This window comes from Diorhabda carinulata, chromosome X (genome assembly GCF_026250575.1).
Source record: "Diorhabda carinulata isolate Delta chromosome X, icDioCari1.1, whole genome shotgun sequence".
Classification (NCBI taxonomy): Eukaryota; Metazoa; Arthropoda; class Insecta; order Coleoptera; family Chrysomelidae; genus Diorhabda; species Diorhabda carinulata.
The window spans coordinates 63,708,319-63,731,232 of record NC_079472.1 but is presented as its reverse complement, the minus strand read 5'-3'; the positions used below and the strand labels follow the sequence as shown (position 1 = coordinate 63,731,232).

General features: G+C 34.9%; 1 protein-coding gene across 7 annotated transcripts in view; it reads left to right on the top strand.

The window, feature by feature from the left end:
• The window catches only part of LOC130900629 (afadin), a 191,493-nt gene that overhangs the window by 153,392 nt on the left and 15,187 nt on the right, over positions 1-22,914 (top strand). For 3 of the 7 annotated variants that reach the window (XM_057811356.1, XM_057811361.1, XM_057811360.1), the window contains 7 exons: positions 8,417-8,718; positions 8,871-9,020; positions 11,493-11,759; positions 14,050-14,401; positions 15,785-16,046; positions 16,114-16,442; positions 16,500-16,821. In XM_057811356.1, coding sequence (XP_057667339.1) covers positions 8,417-8,718; positions 8,871-9,020; positions 11,493-11,759; positions 14,050-14,401; positions 15,785-16,046; positions 16,114-16,442; positions 16,500-16,821 — 1,984 coding nt within the window. Of the gene's footprint in view, positions 1-8,416; positions 8,719-8,870; positions 9,021-11,492; positions 11,760-14,049; positions 14,402-15,784; positions 16,047-16,113; positions 16,443-16,499; positions 16,822-20,114; positions 22,901-22,914 lie in introns of those variants that run through there. The other 4 variants (XM_057811357.1, XM_057811362.1, XM_057811358.1 and 1 more) reach the window with 3 other exon arrangements.

Here is a 22,914-nt window from a genome sequence, read left to right as displayed (position 1 = left end):
TGTCGTTATTCCGTTCTTTTATTGTGCCCGTACCATCGTAATTTTTTGCTTTAATTGTGTTTACTCTATCCTCTTTTTCTAATTTATTCTTAATTTCACAGTTGATAAGTGCTTTATACTCATTATTTCAAATTTTCCATGAATTTTCTTAATTATTCTCCTCTGATATACCCTTAGTTGTTTTTCGTCCATATTTATTAGTCTCCTAGTTTCCGCGGCATATGTTTCTGTTTCTTGTTGTTTCAACTATCATCTTCCTTCCAATATCCATATATTTTGTCCTCCTCTCAATCATTTTCAATCCTTTTCAATTCAATTTCAACTTTTGCGGCCACTAGCTATTAGAGTTCAATCATCAGCATACGAGGTCTGGGTATCAAATAAAGAGACTGGTTACGAAAAAGTGTTTTAGAAGCCGTGCTGGAAGTCTTCTTTGATGATGGACTTTAACGAGATAGAGAATTGTCCCCATAGGCCTCTTGCAACAATTTATTGCACTTAGTCGGATTTTTTTTCAATTTGACGAGAAATTTGAGATTGATACGTTGCTCCCGCCCCTTTTCGGCGCGAGAAAAAAAACACGTTCGTTTCAAACCGTCTACTGCGCCCTCTAAGCGTGTAGTCTTGTTATTTAGTAGCCAAACCTCGTATGCTGTAATTTTTTATTTATTTATTAATACTTTCAACAATATTATATTCCCTTATTATGCCATTAATTGCAATGTTAAACAACTTTTGTGGTACTTTCAATTTTACCATGTCCTTTATAATTGTCCTTCTTTTTATACTGTCGAATGCTTGTTTGAAGTCGATAAATAGTATTTGCATTTCGAATATTGTGCACATAGCATTTTTCATCATCAGCACGGCATATTCACTATAAATACTGATTTGGCAACGTTGTGCACCTAGTTATGCTCTATGTTTAGACTACAACTTTTTTCTGTCCTTTTGTCATTTTTTAGAATGCTTTTGTGTTTTTTTATTGAGGGCTGGTGGTGGTAAATGTTTTTGTTTTATATAAAACTTTATACATTGGAAATTTTTTTTTATTCCTATTAAACACGGATCAAATTATGATATCCATCGAGACTTGAAAGGTAATTTGAGGTTCAGAGTGTCTACTTAATGTTAATAAAGAAGCCCTTTTAAATACCCTTCAAGTACAATCAGACAATATACAGTCATTGTTATTAAGTGGGAAAGTAGTATACTCGACTATTTATAGGTACTCTGGATCGATCTTTTCAGAAGCAAGTATGCAAATAAAACTACGAGGGAGATTGCACGGAAGACTGACTTTTCAGGATTTACCATAAATAAAAACACCGAATGCTAATTATACGAAAACAAGTGAATAAATCAAAGGAAAGTTACTTAAATATTATAATTAAAATGCTTCGACCCATGGAATGAGCTGCGCTCTCTTATAATTGTAGATTGTTTTGGTGCAGCCACCTATACCTGGAAGATATTTTGTACAAGATCTTATTGTTCTGCTTCCAAAATATATAAACTCCTCCCAACTCCTCATTCTTCCTCCTCTTGCATCCCACTTCCCAAGGTATTAGTACTACTCTGCTATGCCCATAGATCTTAAAGTGATAATGATGGGGCAGTGACCTGTCAGAATACTAACCACCAGTTTCATGTCGTTTCTGGTCATCACCAGAAGTTTTTCAGACTTCTTAGCTGAGTAAGACTTCAGTAAGACTCCATCTGATTCTTTAACCATTCGTTCAGTTCTTTATTGACCTGGTATTTCGTGTGGCCACAGTCCAAGGTATGGAGTCGTTGCCCATGTACACCCTGGTGGCCTAGAAGCCACATTAAAGTTATTTTGTTTTTGTTAGCTAGTCCTGTTAGAGTTTGTTTACACTCCCACATTAGTTTGGATGTGCACTCAGAAGATATCTGAACCTTCAAGGCCACTTGGCTATATGAAAGAATGTATATGTGCTTTTTAGAGAGGTTTCTATCCAACCACTCCAGAGTACATTTGTTTATTGCTAGCAACTCATTATGAAAACTAGTGAGGTTCCTTTTCTAGAGGTACGGAGACCTTGCATTTTGGTTCAGAAATGCCCAGTCCAGTTTCTTGCGCTAGCTTCGAATCAAATTTTTGTTGTTCTATGATTGGCGGTCGTTAATTATTAATTCAAATGGAGTATCTTTGTCCAACATGCTATGCATTTGGTCCATTAGTTTGTCATAATTTTCTAGGTTTATTACTGTCTGGATTATCTTGTGGGCAAATCATTTGGTCGAACCATTCTCTAAAAACATTAACATTTATGTTCTCATGGTAACTACCGAAACGAGTAGATTCAAAAGTCAATGAACGACCTTTAATAAAACCATTTGAACAATGTTCTATACACACCAACATGTACTATTATGGACTGCGCTCCTACATATCTTTGGGGATGAATGAAATCCCAGTCGAACATACCACACAAGATGTTTCGGGATGGCCGGCACTGCGAATTTTGCTAAATTTTACGAAGAATTAAAACAAACGGTCCACAGCTTCAGACTGCATATTTAGGATTCTTGGAAGCTGTGTTTTGTTTTATTTTTTTATTTTAAATTTATTTTGGGGCACGGACGGGTACAGCTGCGGCTGCATTATTCCCTATCGTCGGCCATTTGGCTAGAGAAACGATTCACCAGGTAATCAGGGAAACCGCAGAAAATCTGCAACATCGATGATTACCGTCTACCTAACAAAAAATTATCTTTATACCCTAACCGACCTACAGCCCCGATCGACTTCTTTTTGTTTCCTCGGCTTAAGATATCAATGAAATAACATTTTGAAAGCCTGGACAACATTAGAGCATTTACGAGGAGGTCGATGAAGGGCATTCCCATGACACGAAAACCTCCCATGAAATTTTCAAATTCAGTCCAGTTTTACCCACTGTATATTTACCATTTCATTGCAATATTACCTAGATGGTAGGACAATAAAAAAAATTTTTTTAGTCCTTCTTAATCTGCTTCAATCAATATTTATTTTATGAAAAATATGTACTTATCAATTTGATTTTTTTCACGTAAACATATCCATTAAATAAGGGTGCGGTATCGTATGAAGCGATTCAATCGTTCAACTAATACAGGGTGATTTAGCGAAACGGGCAGGACATTCACAAAGTACATGCTCTGCTGTTTTCATTTCTTGCTCGCAGAATCGGCAATTGCCGTGCTCTGGTAGCCCATCGTCTTAAGGTGGTATTTGACGTGTCAGAATACCAACCCCTAGTTTCATATGTAGCGAATCAAACTAATACAGGGTGAATCTATTGTTATAAAAAATTAATATCAAAAATATTTTGATTTGATATACATAGTCCAGTTACGAGTAGTAAAAAATTATAAAACTGTAAAATTTTGATGAAAATTTGATTATTTATTGATAAAAAAAAATTAAAAATCTTAAATTTTAACTTTAATTGATCAATATAAGATTGAAATGAATTAGTTGTAGATTTCTTGACACCTACGAAAATGTTTGTAATTAATTCGACACTTGCCACCTGTTTAAATCATCTTTTGAAAGCAACAAATTACAAAATAAGCTCGAAAAATTTTGTTACAGGGTGGCACAATATAAGGTGCCACGAGGTAAACGGTGTGTGGGCGGGGGAGCCTAGCGTTGTTGTATGAATAGTCGTTCATACATCTTGACAAGGCAACTGTATAGTTCAGAATATGGTTTAAGACACATTAATAAAGCTCTAAGTGCAAATTTAATTAAAATATGAGTTAAGCGTTTTGAAGAGACCGGTTCTACGTTTAAACCTCCAGCAAAAGGTCGTCCAAGAACGTCTAGGACCATAAACAATATTGATAGGGTGAAGGAGTCTATTCGGAAGCGACGGCGGCTTTAAACTTGTCGCCAGGAAGTTTACAGCGACTTTTGAAGTTGGATCTTAAACTGTATTCTTATAATCTCCAGTTAACACAGGAATTAAAAGAAAAATTAGTCGATTTTCCACTTTTGACAGGCTCATTTTCTTTTAAATGGGTTCGTAAAACGACAAAAATATTGGACTGAAAAAAATCCAAAAATGAAATATCAAAAACCACTGCATAGTCCGAAACTAACGATATGGGCAGCAATCTCAAGCAAAGGAATTATTAGCCCTTTTTTCTTTGAAGATTCACGAGGACGAAACATCACCGTTAACACCGACCGCTATTCTGCGATGTTAGAGAGATATTTAACTCCAGAACTTGCGAGATCAAGAATTGCGAATGCGAGAAATTGGTTCCAAGAGGACGAAGCGACCTGTCACACATCAAATGACTCTATGGCGGCTGTGAGACAGATGTTTCCAGCAAGACTAATTTCCAAAAGAGGTGATATCTCTTAGCCCTCGCGTAGCCCTGACTTGACGCCTCTTGATTTTTTTTCTCAAACTTAAAGTCTACATAAACAATTAGTCAGTTAAAGGAAAATATCCGCCAGAAAATGGCAGCAATCACTCCAGATTTGTTGACAAGAGTTTTCACAAATTTACGTTCGCGTTTGAAAATAACTTTTGAAAATAACTTTTTCAGTTTTCAAGCTATAAATTTTTTCAAAAAGCATTTCGTAAGATATTGCAAGAGGTTCAAAGTGGCGAAAGTAGGTTCAAAAGGTTTGAAAGAGCATCAATTAATACACGAATGCAAATTTTGAACCGTTTCATCTCCTTCAATTTTCATGATGCAATAATAAATAAAAAATTAAAATATTAATTGGGAAAACCCCCTTACAATTAATTGTTGGAACACGTTTTCATACCAAAAATATTGTTTTAATTAATTAAGACATAAATTTTAGAATTCGAATTCAATGAATTTTTTTTCCAAAATAAGTATCCCAAAAAGTCCAAATCATATGAAACAAATGAATAACATTTTAATGAATCACATGGGTTATGATTAATTTCTATTAGGGCGATGTTGAATTGTTTGAAATTTCAAAGGGATTTTCATGTTATTAAAAAAGGTATCCCCTTGAAAGTTCTCATTTTCGGGTTTCTCGAAAAATAGTTAGAGTTATTCATGAAGAAGTGTTAAAAACATACGTTTTTTGAGTAAAAAATTTAGTTAATAACTGGAAAAACGTTTTTAACAAAAATCCCTAATGCAAAGGCACACTTCGACACAGGTCTCAAATACTACCTAAAATCAAATTTTCAAAAAAATCAGTGTTCGTTTCTCAAAATTGGCTGCCGACTGAACTAATTCATTAAAAAACAAAATCTTGACCCCAACCTATCACACGAAACCTGTTTATAACTGTATCATAAAAATAAATACGCAAAATGTTGTTTGTTTAAAATGAAATTCCAAATTTCCCTGGAGGTTCATTTCAAAACCATACGAGCTATCGATTTCAATGAAATTTCAGTCAAGTTTCAATTACTAGATGATATTATGTCGTTAATGTGTGGTTAACGTTTCGGTTAAAAAAGAAATAGAACTCAATTATTTATAATTTAATTTCTATTTGGTGTTTTCTGTAAATTCGGAAGCTATTGAAATACCTAACGTGGTATTAGAATAAAGTAAGTATGATAATTTTCCAGCAACTTATTCTTGAGTATAGCAAACAAATAAGGTTCAACTAGACAGTTTTTTTATGTTTTTGATGAAATTTCAGACCATTTATATATATTACCTACAGCACTTGAAGGTTCAGGACTAAATTTTTACAATTAACAAATTTAAAAAATATATATTCCAAAATTGAGAATTATCATATTCCCACCCATGATATGAATCACTTTGTAATTAATTCAGGTCTCTCTGACCATGAAGCTGTAATCGCCGAATTTGTAATACCTAATAAATCTCTTAAGAAACACATTCAGTTGATGAGGATTCACTCTAAACAAAACTTCACCAAATTTGACAAATTATGTCTAGCAAATGATTGGATAGATCTTTCTGACGATATTGACTCTTAAATTCTCGAAATTTCTCGACAAAATTATCAGGTGCTACAAAACAGCACTGATTTGAGAAACAAATCGCGTTCAACAAACATTATCGATCACTGACAGTCTCTTCCTCAGATCTGTGAATAGATCTGAGCTAGAGCAAACCATACTCGGCATCCAAAACAAGACACCCGCGGCATCGATCCAAATTGTTACTACAATCGCATCTCGAAAGCTAAAAATTCGTCGAAAGCAGCTTGGTCTGTTATCAATGATTTGAGAAACAAATCGCGTTCAACAAACATTATCGATCACTGACAGTCTCTTCCTCAGATCTGTGAATAGATCTGAGCTAGAGCAAACCATACTCGGCATCCAAAACAAGTCACCCGCGGCATCGATCCAAATTGTTACTACAATCGCATCTCGAGAGCTAAAAATTCGTCGAAAGCAGCTTGGTCTGTTATCAATGATTTGAGAAACAAATCGCGTTCAACAAACATTATCGATCACTGACAGTCTCTTCCTCAGATCTGTGAATAGATCTGAGCTAGAGCAAACCATACTCGGCATCCAAAACAAGACACCCGCGGCATCGAACCAAATTGTTACTACAATCGCATCTCGAGAGCTAAAAATTCGTCGAAAGCAGCTTGGTCTGTTATCAATGATTTGAGAAACAAATCGCGTTCAACAAACATTATCGATCACTGACAGTCTCTTCCCCAGACCTGTGAATAGATCTGAGCTAGAGCAAACCATACTCATCATCCAAAACAAGACACTTGCGGCATCGATGAATTATCAGCTGAGTTATTTTTGGGTTTCCGGAAGTAATGATTGACGTTTTATGTTCTCTAATAAACGAATCTTTTGAAAAGCGGCTTTTCCCGAGTTGTCTACAAACAGTTATAATTGTTCCCATACACAGGGGTGTTGAGAAAAATAACTAGTAACTATCGTTCTATTGCATTATTACCAATCCTATCGAAGATAATTTGAAGACTTATAAAAAACTCTTTCTTTTAAAACATAAAATCCTGACAGCTCAACAATTTGGTTGCACCAAAAACGCTACGTTTTTGTTCTTCGGTTTTTTGTCATTTTGCTAAAGCCTTCGAATGAGTTGATCGTAAAATTCTGACTAACCAAACTAGAATATTATGGCATCCGAGGTATTCCATTAAAATGGTTTCTATCTTCTCTTGAATGTCGAAATCAATCGGCACGAGCTAATGGTAAAGATTCAAGTAAATTGCCAATTGGCAGTGGTGTGTCTCAGGGTTCAGTTTTGGGTCCATTTGATTTTCATCAATGATCTCACAGACCTACGGATCAATTGTCAATTTCTAGCCCGAACTTTTCTCTTAAATTCATCCCATGAATGCTTGATAAGATGCTACGCGCTGACCAATCTATAGTCACATCCAGTTCTTTTATAGATTCGTCCACTTCTAACCTTACTAGGCTAACACACTCTGCTTTCCTCAGTTCAATTACCGCTTAGTGGACTGGGGTTAATTTGGGACCAGTAGTTCTTCTGACTCTCACAGCTCTTGTTGGGCTTGAACACAAGCGGGGCTTCAATAAATCGGTCATGTCTATTAAATTTTTAGCTTTTTTTTTTCGGAACCGCGTCTTCGATGGAAGTTACCAGTCTATTGGTAATGACTTTAACTTTTTCGCAGTAGGGTTGACCGCTTGTGAGGCTTAATCACATGTGTTCGGTTTGCCAACGATTCACGAGTATTTGTTGAGATTCATGATCAAAATATGGCAAAAATCATACCAAGAGTGCTAGAACGGGAAAACGACAGCCGGTTACTGTTGGACATTAACGAGAGATCGTTGTTTAGCTGAATATGATAAAAAAATCGACCAAAAGAAGTTTTCTGTAGTAAAAAATAATGGCATAAAGAAAAAATAAATATGAACAATTTCTGTATGGATGTTTTATATATTTTTGTATTTTTTTCTTCAATATTTATTTATTTATATTTTACTATTTTGAAAAATAACAATGAAATACTACCTAATCGTTAGAAGGCAGTTATAATTTTCACAACAACTTACAAAGTATTAAAAAATGCAGGGGTCTGTATAATTAATAACTTTCAGCTGGAGTGTAAACCAATGTTCTCAAGACGATAATTTTGACTAGTTAATCATTTTATACAGCAAAGCCTCTATCAATTTCTAACATTTACCTTGCGTAGTTTAACTTTATTAACTGATAAAACCTCTTTGCCGCTTCTCCACGCTCTCGATTGATTATCCAATTACTGTGAAGTGAACACTTCTAATTACCCGTACATCAAGATTATTCGTAATATCAATTAAATCGTAAATGCAGGCGCAGCTTTATTAAAGGACGTACTTTTTACGTATATGTTTTTTTTATTCCTAATACAATTATTTAAAGTAGACTTTTCCTTCAAGGTGTATAAAATTCAAACGCTCTGTCAATTCTGTTTCAGGTCGGTTCGGCTAACGGTATAGCTCTTCAATTATACGGTCCTCATATTCAACCCCGTCATTGTGTTATCACGATAAATGCCACAGATGGCGTAACATCGTTGACGCCTTGCCATGCGGACGCCCATACCTACGTCAACGGGCAACGTATCCATCAAACGACGATCCTCCAACACGGCAGCCTTGTAAAGTTTGGTCACAGCAATACTTATAGATTCCTGGATCCGGCTCACGAAGATAGAACCAGGCCGGCTTTTGGTAGTTCTGGTGGATTGGATAAAATCGGTGGGAGGATGTACGATAGGTAAGTGATTTCTGTGGCGCACGTGCACGAGAATTGTTATAGTGATAACATTTCGATTGGAAGATAAATCATCATCATTCCATATAACTCGCATCAGCTTATTTTTTTTAATTTTGTTTTTTTTTTGCATTTTATTTTTTAACATCTCGCAGTAGTCGTTCACCACGTGCTTTAAGCCCGACAGATCAATCTAGAGAAAATATCGAAACCACTTTTGATTTGGATGGTAACGTAGAAACAGTTTCAACTGCAAGCGGGGCTAGAGAGGATAACAGATCCTTGGGATCGTCTTCTGAGAATCGGTAAGTGGCCAAGAAAGAATTCGAAAATTTTATGGATCCACAAATGTATTTTGAGTCCCATTATACCATATACCGGATCTACTTTCAACTAATTTAATGATTATTTCTCCAGTTTCTTCCATATTCTTCTTATATAACTTGATAGTCAAATATGAGAAAAAATCTTGGAAGTTTTACTGTGCATAAGGATGATAATGAGAATTTCAGGAACCATTGTTGATATTCATACTGAACACACTGTTTACACTACCATACATCAACACTCACACGATAAACATCTTCAGAAACTGAATCTTCAATCTCTGAAGATGATAATTTGGTTATCGAAACGCGCGTCAGACAGAGAAATTGTGAGTGGTAGTGTAAAATAGTGTGCTCAGTAATCTAATTGTTAAGATAAGTGTATTATAAGACAAAGGTAGTACTAGAAATAGCCCGAAACTTTTCTTTTTGAATCCTGAATCCCAAAGAGAACATTATCCCCGTACTGATAGACCGATTTTCCTAAGAAATAGTAGCAATTTTGGAACTCTGATAACATCTCCGTCAGAGTTATTTATACATCTTTAATCTGTGAAATTGGATACCTTTTACGACGCTTTTCATTTTGATAAAGAGAAAGAAGTCATGAGGCGATATATCCGGCAAATGAGATGGTTGTTGTAACATGGTATTCTGCTTGTTACGTTTTTCTTTGAACATTTTGAATATTACTTTGTTCACGTGGCACACTATTCACTTCTGATTTATTTATTATAACATTTGAGTTTTCAAAGAAATTGGTTCAAGCAATTCAATGAAACCTCGGAATGTATTCGAAATCGTCCTCTACCTACCTATACTCAAGTGTTTGAATCAAAGTAAGTTTAGTAAATTTGTAAATTTATTTTACTGCTCGAGATTTTGAGGAAATTAATTTGTTATCAACCTCCTTTAAATCAAAATAAATTTTAGTAAATTTATGGTGATAATATCCTCTATATTCGCTGGTAAGTTTTTCAAATATCTTTTTAACTTTGCTTTTGTATTATAGTGCTCACAAAAATTCCAGTTATCTTTATTAATTTCCTTTTGCTTTAATAATATTTTGTATGAAAGTTTCCGTGTAAATTCGAATTTTCTATTTGAGGAACAGAACTAATAGGAATAGAACAGATTCCTGTGCCCCGTTTAAATATTTAGGTGTGGCTGAAACTCCCAACTTGGTAGCTGTATAACTGCGGTAAAAAATAAATTGAGGAAGGAAACAGGAACACAAATGAAAATTACTGAAGAAGGGACGAGTAGGAAAAACAGATTTGAATAAAAAGGAGCTTATGCTCCAACATATAAAAAAAACCAGAATTTATATTTTTTTAAAATATAAACAAAGAAAGTTTACCAGCGAATACAAAGAAAAATATTACCACAAATTTACTAAAATTTACTTTGATTCAAACACTTGAGTATAGATAGGTAGAGGACGATTTCGAATACATTCCGAGGTTTCATTGAATTTCTTGAATCAATTTTCTGGAAGATAAAAACTGCGTGCATTATAATCTATTTGTTTGTAATGTCTGAGCGCACTCTGTTGACCCTTTTTTGAAGACTTGTTTCCTGGTGGATCTAACTCCTTATGAACCACCCCGCATTGTGGGTGGTTTCACTTTTTTCTCTATAGGCCCTATTTACTCTGATACTTCGTTTCGTGGCGCATATATTTGTTTCGGCAACATGCACATTCGTTGATTTTTATGGATCGTTTTAGCAGCCAAGAGTGGATTTGGAGTAAGTATTAGTGCAGTCAACGTAAAGCCTTGTTATCGTCTGCATGTGAAGCGTTTTTTGAAAGCTATCATGCACGAAGTAGGAGGTGTAACTCAAAATTACAAATCAGGCCTATCAACTGAAACCCCAGTCTTATTTTACCATTAATAACCACCTGGTACTCTTACTAGAGTATTATTTTGTCTTCTTATCTTTGGAGATCTCTAATCTTCTCTTTTCCAATCCCTATTAGTTTATTTTTCTGACGATAATCACAAAGGATTTTTCCCATCATCTTTCACACGAGTATCTAAGGGGAATCCATCTAATTCTTGTTTCATATTATCCATTTTTCTTAGTCAGAACTATACTGGTCGTCTTCTTCTTCTGAAATAGTTTCTTTTTGTCCTTGTCTTTGACTCCCCTAATTAGCTTGTGGGTCAAAGGCTTTCATACTAAGAAATAAAGTAACAGTTGAGTTAGTAAAACGGCTGCATAAGTACACTTTCTACGTTGACGGGATAGCAAGATGAAAATTCTTTCACATTAACTTTTCCTACTAGATGGTGTTAGCCACCAATCGTTCAAAGCATCAAAGAACATCACACAGTGCCAGCTAACCTTTATGAAACTGCATGCAATATTTGTTTGTCGTCTTTTTATGTATGAATTATTTCAATAACAAATTATTGTTTATTGTACTTATTTAAAAATCGTTTCAAGGTTAAGCGGTCTCGATAGGTATCCCCGGGGTCAAGATCCCATACTACCAGCCGTACTAGAGTTCCCGGAAGAGCCTCAAGAACAATTTTTAGCCAGGGTGATTACTCATCTGGATGTAACGACACCGACATTCCGGCTAGCTCCAGCTTATACTCTTTATTTATGCGCCAGGTATAGAGCATCGACGCATTATCGACCAGAATTGACACCGACAGAACGGGCTCACAAATTGACTTTACTATTACAACACGCAGCTATGTTAATAAGGTGAGACGAAATTATTAGTGATATTTAGATATATGAATTTCCTTAAGGTATTCTAAGCACGTGATCATGTTCTTGATGCACTGTTAAAGCGTAGCGCTGTGAAAAATTGATTATCAAATCATGCTTCGACTTTAAACAGGTCCTTTAACCACTTTTGAATTAGAAAAATTCGTTTTAATTGTACCTTTATGTGATGATTTACTTCTAACTTCCTCAGATGCATTTATGTCTTATATTCAAAAATTTCGATCCTCTAGGATTTTGGCGGATTTGGTAGGTAGCAGTGACTAGCCTCAAATTTAAACAAACACTCCATCAATTATTTGGCTTTGCTATCACAACTAATTTATAGCCCCAATCGCAGGATGCAACAGGACTGATAAATCCTCAACAGTCTCTCTTATTCCCGCAAGGTATATTGAACGTCATACTAGCTGGTTTCGCAGCTTAAATGTAACATTGGGAAAGCAATCAATTTCCTCTAAAATGGACGAGTACTTCTGGAAAATATCTTAAAGAGAAGCAACTAAGTTGACAATGGAATATGTGTGGACGGAAAGCAAATTAACTCCTACTGACTAAAAAGTTGTTGGCCCAATTGTTTCCTCGAAAATGGGCGAGTATTTCTGTGAAATGACCTCAAGTGAAGCTGTCGATTCCGAGTCCTCAGTTCCATATCCGGCTTAGCAAATCATTCCCTAATGGCTCTGTGTCCGACTGAAAGAGCTGCATCTTGAATTGGACATTGGGAACGCACCCAATTCTGTCCTCGAAAATGAACTAGTACTTTTGGAAAATATCTTCAAGTGAAGCAACTAAGTTGACAGTGGAATATATGGAAAGCCGTCAAGAAGAAGACCAAGAAAATCGGTTCTAGTCCAACCTCATACAAATTTTCGGTTCCTTCAGTTCTATGATCATGATTAGGGTGACACTTCCCTTCATCTCAAGATTGCTGGAATGAGAGTGGGTTTTAGGTTTCTCGAGTAGAATCCTCATGTACAGCGAGATGGAAACATCAACACTCACTAACTTCAACACCGTTCAAGTTAATATGTGACTGAGAGCGTTGATATAGATGAAGACTAGTCTGCTAACCGAAGGTTGTGACGACCAATTTTAACGGTTTTTCATGTGTCTACCTTAACTTCACTACGAAGTCTTATCTGCAAGTTTTCCCAAATTACCAACCTCACATACCTAAAGCGACAAAAATGAAGGTATCATCTACATGATTGATTTTGGAGTCTTGAAAAGAAGTTCAAGTTGTCCTTTAGACCTCGAATAAATTACGTGCCAAGGAAATTTTCTTTTTATAATTGCAAAACAGTGAAAAATCCCATTCTTAGAGTTGCTGTGAGTGAAGCAATGAAACCAGCAATAGACTGCTGTAGCTACTGAATAATACTGAGAAAATAGTATTGTGAGGCAACTAATGATAAGTCTACGAGTACCAGCTTCTTTTTAAACTGGATGAATGGATCGGTAAAAACTTGTCGCGGTCATTCATGGCCTTAATATTGTAATATTCTTTCTCAATTGATGTGCACAAAAGCTGAGTCTTCTCAGTAACATTCCAAGGTCACAGTTACACTCAAAGAGCTCCGAACAGGAAAAAAACTTTTCCTTCTTCTCATCATAGTTTCCAGATGGTTTCAATTGCTCAGCATTTAATTGCAAAACTGATGAAAAATGTTCATGCCGTTCAAGATCCATGAGATCAAAAGAAAAAATTCGAAAATTTAGTCAAAAACAACCCTGAACGATGATGGGTAGTGTCAAGCTCAGGTGCTTCGTAATGCAAATGTTTTTGTAAAAAATTGTGGCTTTTAACAGACGTTTTGGAAAAACTGTAACGGAAACAGCAACCGACTTATTCAAAATATTAATACATATTTTAAATATCATTTTTGAAAATCCACTATCGACAATTTGTAATTTTTCTAGGAAACATAATTAAATTAAATGCATGGTACAATGACTTTACTTCACTTCCTATAAAACTGGCTAAATATGTAAATTTGGCAACATTCAATACGATGATCTATGATAAAAACACAATTTTTTAATTATAGTCACCGATTCTATATTATCGGCTCAATTTTAACCGACTAAACGAAAGATTGTTACGCCAATCTGATCAGACGCAATAACGTAAAAACCAGACAGAGGTTACGCCTCTCTCCTTGCAATAGCGAGCCAATGGTCAATGTCACGTGTTTCAGAGGAGATGTAATTCAATATTCGTTGCCAGGAAATTAGTTATTTATCATTAATTGTTGTTTTACAGACATACTGTTCAAGATCGCAGCACAGAAAGTACTTCGCAAGCGTTCTGGTTAGCCAACGCTAGCGAATTACTTCATTTTCTAAAATCCGACAGACACGTGAGTGCGTTTTCATTGCAAGCTCAAGACACCCTAGCAGACGCTGTCCAATTGGCATTTAAAAATCTCGTAGCGTGCTTAACAGACGAATTAAATTCGGCCTTAAATTATTTGATGTCGTTAACAGGAGACGACCACCCGAGGGAAATCATCAACGTTCTAAGTGGTGCTATGAATCTTTTGAGGAAATGTAGAGTAAACGCGGCTTTGACTATACAGTTGTTCTCTCAATTGTTCCATTGGGTATCGGCAAAGGTAAGTCCTTTTTCCATACACGAAATTAACTAAAAACTTAATTACTGCTACCACTAGCACTTATTTCTAGCAAGAAATAATGAAATAAGAATGTATTTAATATGTATTGATTCAAAAACAGCTTTTGAAATAACTCGGAAACTAAGTCACTTCATTTTTTACAATTGCTGAAAAAACAAAATAAAAATAATCCATGATAATAGTTCAAAATAATTATTTAATCAATATTTCTTAAGATTGATTTGCTATTAACAGTACAGGTTATATAAGGTATGTGCGAAAAGACGGAGCTAGAAGAGAAATGGTGTTATGAAAACGAAGCATTAGAACTTGGAAAATTGAAACAGTTTTTGGTATTTTATCCCATGCCCATTATCCTCAGGTCTTCCTCTACTTCTTTTAATCACTTTGATCTAGGACTTCCCATTTCCTACCTCCTCCACTATAATATTTACAAAGCTCCTGCGTCTTCGACTGCTCTCCAAGTGATCTAAACCTTTTTCTTTTTCCTCTGTTTTCTGGTCGTCACTCCAACATTGACAAAGTTGCCGTGTTTTTGCCTCCTATCCAAGTGCTCTAAGTCTTGTATTTCTTCTTACACCTCCTGGATCGCACTGTAGCATTGACAAAGTTACTGTGTCTTTGCCTACTCTCCAAGTAATCTAGGCATTTTTTTTTTCGTTTACATCCTAGATATCACTTTAACATATACAAATTTACTGTATCTTCTTCTCTCCAAATGATCTGGGATTTCCCCTTTTTCTTCTTCTACTTATTGTATCCCATGTATTATTGACAAACTTACTGTATCTTCGCCTCTGAGTGATCTAGGCCTTTTACTTCTTCTCTGCCTCCAAGATGCCACTCTAACATATACACATTCACTGTAAAATTGCCTGCTTTCCAAATGATCTAGGACTTCCTCTTATATTTCTTAGATCCCACTGTAACATTGACAAAAGTTAGCCTTTCACTTTCTCTTCTACTTCCTGTATCTTACTGTAGCATCAACAAACTTACTGTATCTTCGCCTGCTCTCCAAGTGATCTAGGCCTTCCCCTTATTCTTTTTCTATTTCCTGGATCCGTCTCTACCATTCACAAAGTTACTGTGTCTTCGTCTGCTCTTCAAGTGATCTAGGCCTTCCACTTCTTCTTCTAGCTCCTAAATCCCACTAGAGCTTTGACAAACTTATATGTCTTGTCCTGCTCTCCAAGTAATTTAGGCTTTCCACTTCTTCTACTTCTACTTCCTAGATCCCACTGTAAAATATACAAAACAATTGTTTTTTCACATGCTTTCCATGAATTATTTGTGATACCGTTTTTGTTCCTGTCTACCAAACTTAGAAATAATTTCCAATTAAAAATCTCTATTTTCCAGGCACTTTCTACAGTTATTAGTAACGCTAATTTATGCACAAGAAGTTTTGGTCAAAAATTATTCAACAGACTGAGGAATCTACAAGCTTGGACGGAATCGCAGGGATTGGAATTAGCGGCCGAGTGCCATCTTGCGAAAATTGTACAATGCGCCCATCTACTTCAAGCTCCCAAAAGTGTTCCTGAAGATTTAGCCAACCTTTCAGCGGCGTGCTTCAAATTAAATTCAATGCAACTAGGAACATTATTGATGCAATACAAGGGTATGAAATATTCTTTTTTTTTTATATATATATTACCTCTCTTCATATTTATTGTTTCCTCTTGTAGCCGAATCTGGTGAAAAAATCGCGTCACCTTCCCTCCTCGAACAGGCAGCTAAAGCAGCCGAAGGTGTAGCAGACGAATTAGCGAGAGCAGAAGGTCGAGAAGTTACTCTGTACGAAGATCCTGCTCCAACTCTACAATTATTATTACCCGATGATGGTTTCAGTTGTGACGTTGTTCAAGGTGTACCACCTGGTTTGGCTGACTTTTTACATCCTCTACAAGCTTCCGGTTTATGTAGGCTGGCCGCTCAACCTACCAGTTCAGGACATTGGACAGTTTATATGACGGCTCCTAGACCTCCTAGTGCTCTAAGCACAACTCAACCGGAGGTAATTTCTTGGTTATATTTTATAGAATTTTTATTAGACTTTTTCGTCAACTTTTAGGTTCAAGTTATACGTTTACATAAAGCCGGTGGCGGTATGGGTCTATCGATAGTGGCGGCTAAAGGTGCAGGTCAAGAACGTTTAGGTATTTATATAAAATCCGTAGTACCTGGAGGAGCTGCCGATAGAGATGGACGCTTAGCCGCTGGTGATCAATTGTTATCTGTCGATGGACAATCTTTGTTGGGTATAACGCAAGAAAAAGCAGCCGAATTCCTGCAAAGGACTAGTAGTATCGTAACTTTAGAAGTGGCTAAAGCTGGAGCTGTTTATCATGGTTTGGCGACTCTATTGCAACAACCAAGTCCGACACCGCATCGAGGTATTTTTATTAATTTCATTTTCCAAATAATTCATCGTTCATCTCATCTTTTTTGGTTCTCAAGGTTATTACTGCGGATTCCAGTCATGTTTTCTATTTAATTTTTTAAATAATTATCCACTCACTTGTTGGTGACGATTAATTAGACAATAAAGACAATTTCAATGTTGAATATGTTTCAAATAAAAAAATAATGAGTTTTTTGTAAAACACTCATCAGCCTTGGACGAAAATGTGTACGATAACAAAGGAAGATACGGAATTTAAAAAAACCGATAACAATGAAATACAGTTTCAAACATATTATTTCTTCTTCTTTATTCCTCTTACTACTTCACTTCTTTGATGATGATTCAGGTCCCTTTTGTACTCAATTCTTCCACGGTCTATTATTTTTTGTCATCTTTTTCAGTTCCTCTCAAATTTTATTCTTTCTGTTTTTCTCTCTTTGTTTTAAATGTTATTCCCTTCATTATTTTACCATTTAATCCTTCTGTATTGATTCTTACGTTTATATGAAGTTCCATAGATTATGGAACAAATTACAATAAAGAAAAAGAGTCTTTTGAGCTTCTTGGTTTCATCCATTTGTTTTTTAATTATTTCCCTATTATTTTATTCCTTGATCTATTCTATTGTTCTCTTTGCTTCTTCCTTTTCACTTCTTTTCAACTTTTTTCAAAACTTTCTTTAATTTTTGCATTTACATACTTCATTTGAAAGACAAGTTTCTTCTTGGTTTCATCCTTCTGTTTTTTAATTATTTCCCTATTATTTTATTCCTTAATCTATCGAATATCTCTTCGGCCTCTAGTCTTCTTTTACTTTTGTAGCTATTATATAAAGGTTCTACTCTCTATCTTTCTCTGTTTCTTCTTCTTAATTTCTTTTCAACTGTTTTTCAAACTTCCTCTACTATTTGCTTCTATATACTTTATTTGAATGACAAATTTTTTTATTGGTTTCATTATGTTCTTCGTATTTATTATTTTTATTATTAATTTTTTGAGTTTTAGTTTGTTTTTTTAATGTGTCTTTTGTTTGTAAATTTTTTCTATTATTGCTGCTTACTTAACTTATATCTTTGATCTCTATTCCAACCCAATTTAATTTAATGTATGTGATAGGAATAAAATAGCAGATAACTTTTGAAAACTTCAAAATTAACTTTGTTTTGTCTGAACTATAACCAATTTTGGAAGCAATTGAGAAATTCTTGAAATATTAAATTTTCAATTTTAAAATGAAAACTTTTCGAGTGAGTGTATTTTTATTTCACTTAAACGGATAGAAACTAATAATGAAAATATTTCTTTCTTCAAGCGATAGTTTGTAGATGTCTTCACATTCACATTAATGATTATGGGAAGTATAAATAAATTATTATAAACTGTAATTCAGCTAGAAAGTATTTTTCGGGTTGAAGTTTATCCACTTATACTTTGGTACTATTGGTTCCAATTTATCCATAATATGTGGTGAACCAGTAGCGTATTTCCCTGCTATTTTATTAGGTTCGCACAACAGGGTACTTGCATTTTTTAAAGGGTATTTATTTGTTGTTTATTTTATAAGCTCTTATATGAAATATAATGTCAGAAAGTAAATTATTTAATTAAATTTTCAACTACATTTAAAACGATTATCAGTTGTAACGACATAAATTTAATAAAAACATTGAGCAGTTGTCTGCGCGAGGTTATCGTTGCCGGCAACGTAGAGTGTGCTGTTATAATACACTTTTTATTTATTAGTTACTGAATAAACATTTTAAAAGTTAAGTTCTTACATTATTACATAATCACGTTAAAAATTAAAACCATAATAAACTTAATTATAGTAGACCCCCGATTACCCGAGGATAAAAAAGACTAAAGGCTACAAAACTAGTCTATTGGAAGCAAAAACATATAATAATCACAATTACAGACCTGTAAGCAAATGGAAACCGATAATTTCTTACAAATGTTTTTGATCATCTTCTGAGATAATCACTTCCTTCGCTTGGACGATGCAATGTTGCGCAAACACTGTAAAGACAGGATGTCGTGTGACGTACACTCTTCTTGTTACTCTATGGAAGCAAGAGCAGCATCGATCGCCTTCAGCTCGTCGGTGTATGATATTTTGGGAATTATCTCGTTTTATTTATGATTGTTATTTTTAAATTACAGGCTCGGTTATCCGAGACTTGGATAACTGTACTATAAAATGATATTGGCAACAAAAATAATTTTACATCTCGCAGGATCGTCAAAACGACAAACAATTTCAAACCATTTTAGTTGCATATTCGAATTTTTGTTATCATAAAAAAACTTTCTCAGATATTTTTACATTCTGGCATGAAACACCATTTTTCAGATTAATCAAAGTTTAATAATAACGCTTATTAACTGAAATGTTTAAACTACCTACAAAATTTTATAATTTGAAAAAAATTTTTTATCTATAAATATTGATATATGAATTGGAACAAAAATTATAACAAAAGTTGTATATAAACTATCCAAAAATATTTTTTTCTCAAACCATGCAAGTACCCTATTGCTAGACTTTGAAATAAACAGTTGTAAAAAAAACCAAACGAAAGTTTCAAGTAATTTTATTTGATTTAAAGTTTTCGAAAAACCTTCACACAGCTATAAATATAGAGTTGACAAAAAAGTAATTTTTTTTATTTTCATTTTTTTTTATCATTATAAACTTTGAACACTTATCAATGTTCTGATCAATGACCTTGTGTCATTTTGTTGGTTGGTTATCAGGACTATACAAAGAATAAATCAAAAGTATAAGTAAAATGTGACGAAAGTAGCCTTTTAGAATATCTAGAACGTTAAAGCAGAGTAAATAACGTTAATTTGTACTCTAGAATGTTTTACATCTTATAGAGTACTGAAAATCTTATGGCAGCTTCATTAAATAAACATTTCCAGCAACATTCTTTCTAAAAAGAATCAAAATCATTCTCTACCACTGTAGTTCTTTAAAATATATTTTCCTTAATGCCATATGTTTCCCTCCTTGCAGCTTGCGAACAAAAAAAAAATAATAGAGAGCATATTGTATATTGTACAATATACAAAATTTTCGTTCAAATAAGTTTGTTTTATATTTTAAACAAAATGTAACAACTGGAATTTTCGTTTGGTTAATTTTTCCTTTAATAGTGTATGCTAGTAATTTCGGGTAGTTTATTTTGTGTTTTTTTATTTCCTCATCATCATATTATATTGAACGTTCATAAAATACAACTCTTAGTGTTGTATTTTGTTTTTCTGTGCATGCAGCTTTGGACAAATCCCGTTATTACTACGAAACGTACGACTCAACGGAGTCTCTTTACAATCCTCAAACGAATCAACGTATTTTCACCCCACCGGCGACCAAACCGAAAAAAAACATATTTTTCAATTCCGATGATAGTCTATTTAAATCGGAAAAACGAAAATTCACTATACCGCGTATCGAAATCGAATCTGACGAACCGGTTTTCAATTTACAAGTAACCGATTTTTCGGATCCGTGTCCAAAAAACGTAACGCTCACTTACGACGAAACCGGAATCCAATTAAAAGAAGAAAAAATCGAAGAATTCTGTATCAAACCCGAAACTAAATCTCTAAAAGATAATTTTGCTCAACAGAAAAGTTTTTCTATCGACGTTCACGATAGTTCATACGATATCGACGATATTAGCGAAACTGATAAATTTTTAAGTATCGGTGCTAGGAGGATACGACAACAACGACTTATCAGTTCATCTCTACAAGATCTTTCCAGCTCTACGTCGAGTATAAATAGTGGTATACACGAATCTAACTTAGATCTAAGTCAGATAGATACGGACGCGCCTCTAAAACATAAGACGTGGAAATCTCCGTACGAAATAAGACATCGAAACGTAACTGATCTTTCGAAAAAATTCGACGATAAAGCTATAAGCGTTCCAACTCTAAATAAACGTAAATATGTAACGAATAGAAGTAAAAGCGTCAGCGAAGAAAGACTGAATGATAAACTTACCGAATACGAAAGAATGGAAATTTTAAAATTATTATACGATTGGAGTTTGAACGGATCGGATTCAAAAACCGAATTTAACATAAATTTAACCGGCGATAACGCGGATAATAAAACAACGTTCGGAAAAGAAAATGTTAAATTTAATTCGGAACCGGATTTATCGCCTAAAGTAGTTATAACGAAATTTTCTTCGGACCATTCTCTTAACCGAACACAACCGGACCAATTTTACCATAATTGTGAATACAGGAATTGTATATTCAATGTAGGGACCAAAGATAAAGACTCGAATATACAAAACAAACCGAAAAGCATACTAAAGCAATCCAAAGAACCAAAGGAATGTCTCAACAACATAACCAATTTACAAAAGAAACCCAAATATACTCGTAGATATAGCGAAATAATAGATATTAAACAATTCAATAACCAATTAGTAAGATGCGATAGTTTAGAAAGATTAAACGATCTACAGAAGAAACGACATAAAAAATTTCCCGAAGCTTACGTCGTTACGAGACGTAACAGCGCTCGAAGAGCAATACAAAACGAAAACATCAAATCGCCGAAAAAAATCGTCGCGAAAAAGAAATATTTACCGAAAACGTGGAAAAGTTGTTCGGATATTAAAAGTAAAAAAACCGTTAGGAAGTGTTGTAGATACGCCAAAAAAAGTTGTCCCGTATCGAAAAATTGTTCGGAATCACCTAGAGCCGCTAGAAAAACGCAGAGCTGCGCGTGCATCGAACAAGACGAAATAGAAACATCCGCCGCCGCCACTGCTGCTACTGCCGCTAGGTTAGGTGCTTTAAACCGAGTTGAAGGCGTTATTAGTCGTAAGATTACGATTATCTGTTGCGCACTTTTTTATTTAATACCGCGAAATTGATTCGAAAGCAAAAAAATCGACTCAAGCGACACCCCTGCAATCGGTAGTCACTAACAAAAAACTGAAAGTAGCAAAATATTGAAGCTAAGAGTATTAGCTTCGAAATGATATAAAATGTTATTATATTCCAACAATATGTTATGATCGGTAACCACCCTGACCCACCACTATAAGTTAGCCTTTAAACCTCAATTGACATACATCTCTGTTAACAATTTTACCTGAAAATGGACACGAGTGATAAAGCGGTCACCCTCTTGCATTAAGGTCAGTGTTGGCGAGAAGTATTCGATGAGCTATTTCTAGAGTTTACCGTCGTTACCAAGAAACTAGTAACTTTCATAGAAGAAGCGGCTCCGGAAGAAAAAGGATCGAAGACCGATTCATTGTCAGCTTGTCAGCACACGGCTATCGGGCCCTCACTGGTGTTCAACTCCAAAAAGAACTGTTGCTGGACAGCCAGAAGAACACTTAAGGCAGCTATTCTTAAGCCAAAAAGGCCCCACATTAACCTCAGCCCACCGAGCGATTTACCAGAGAATAGGTTAATTGGACTGATGAACAATGGGGCTCCAATATCTTCTCAGACAAAAACAAAGTGTGCCTGCATGGTAGGGATAGAAAAGGACGAATCTACAGAAGACCTGGAGAAAGATTCGCGCAGTATTGCATAGAAGTAAACGTGACTTTTAGAGGAGGTTTCTGGATGGGTATTTCCGAGTTGGTTTTTATTAAAACTGGCGGTGGAATGGAAGATTAACGGAGAATCGATACATAGAAGAAATAATAGGGGTTCAAGTCGTTCCCTACACCAGTTTCCACATACTTTAGATTACGTACGAAAGTATTTTGGTCAGCGTGTAACCCGGATTTGAATCCTTTCGAATATTTATGGGATGAACAGTTCGGGCTAGAAATGGAAACAGTTCCGATATGGGACTTCAAAATGGCGTTTACTGAAGAATACAGGATAGCATCGAACAAGATCGAATAAAGAAACTTATTCGATCCATGAAAAAGCGATTGTAAGCTGTTATCAGGACTAAGGAAGGGAATACTAAATATTTTGACGAATTTAAGTTTGTATTTTCTTTACTGCAAATGATAACTCTTTTTCATTGTTATTCATTTGATATTTTTTCTTTACCAAAAAAAAAATAACTCAATAACAACAT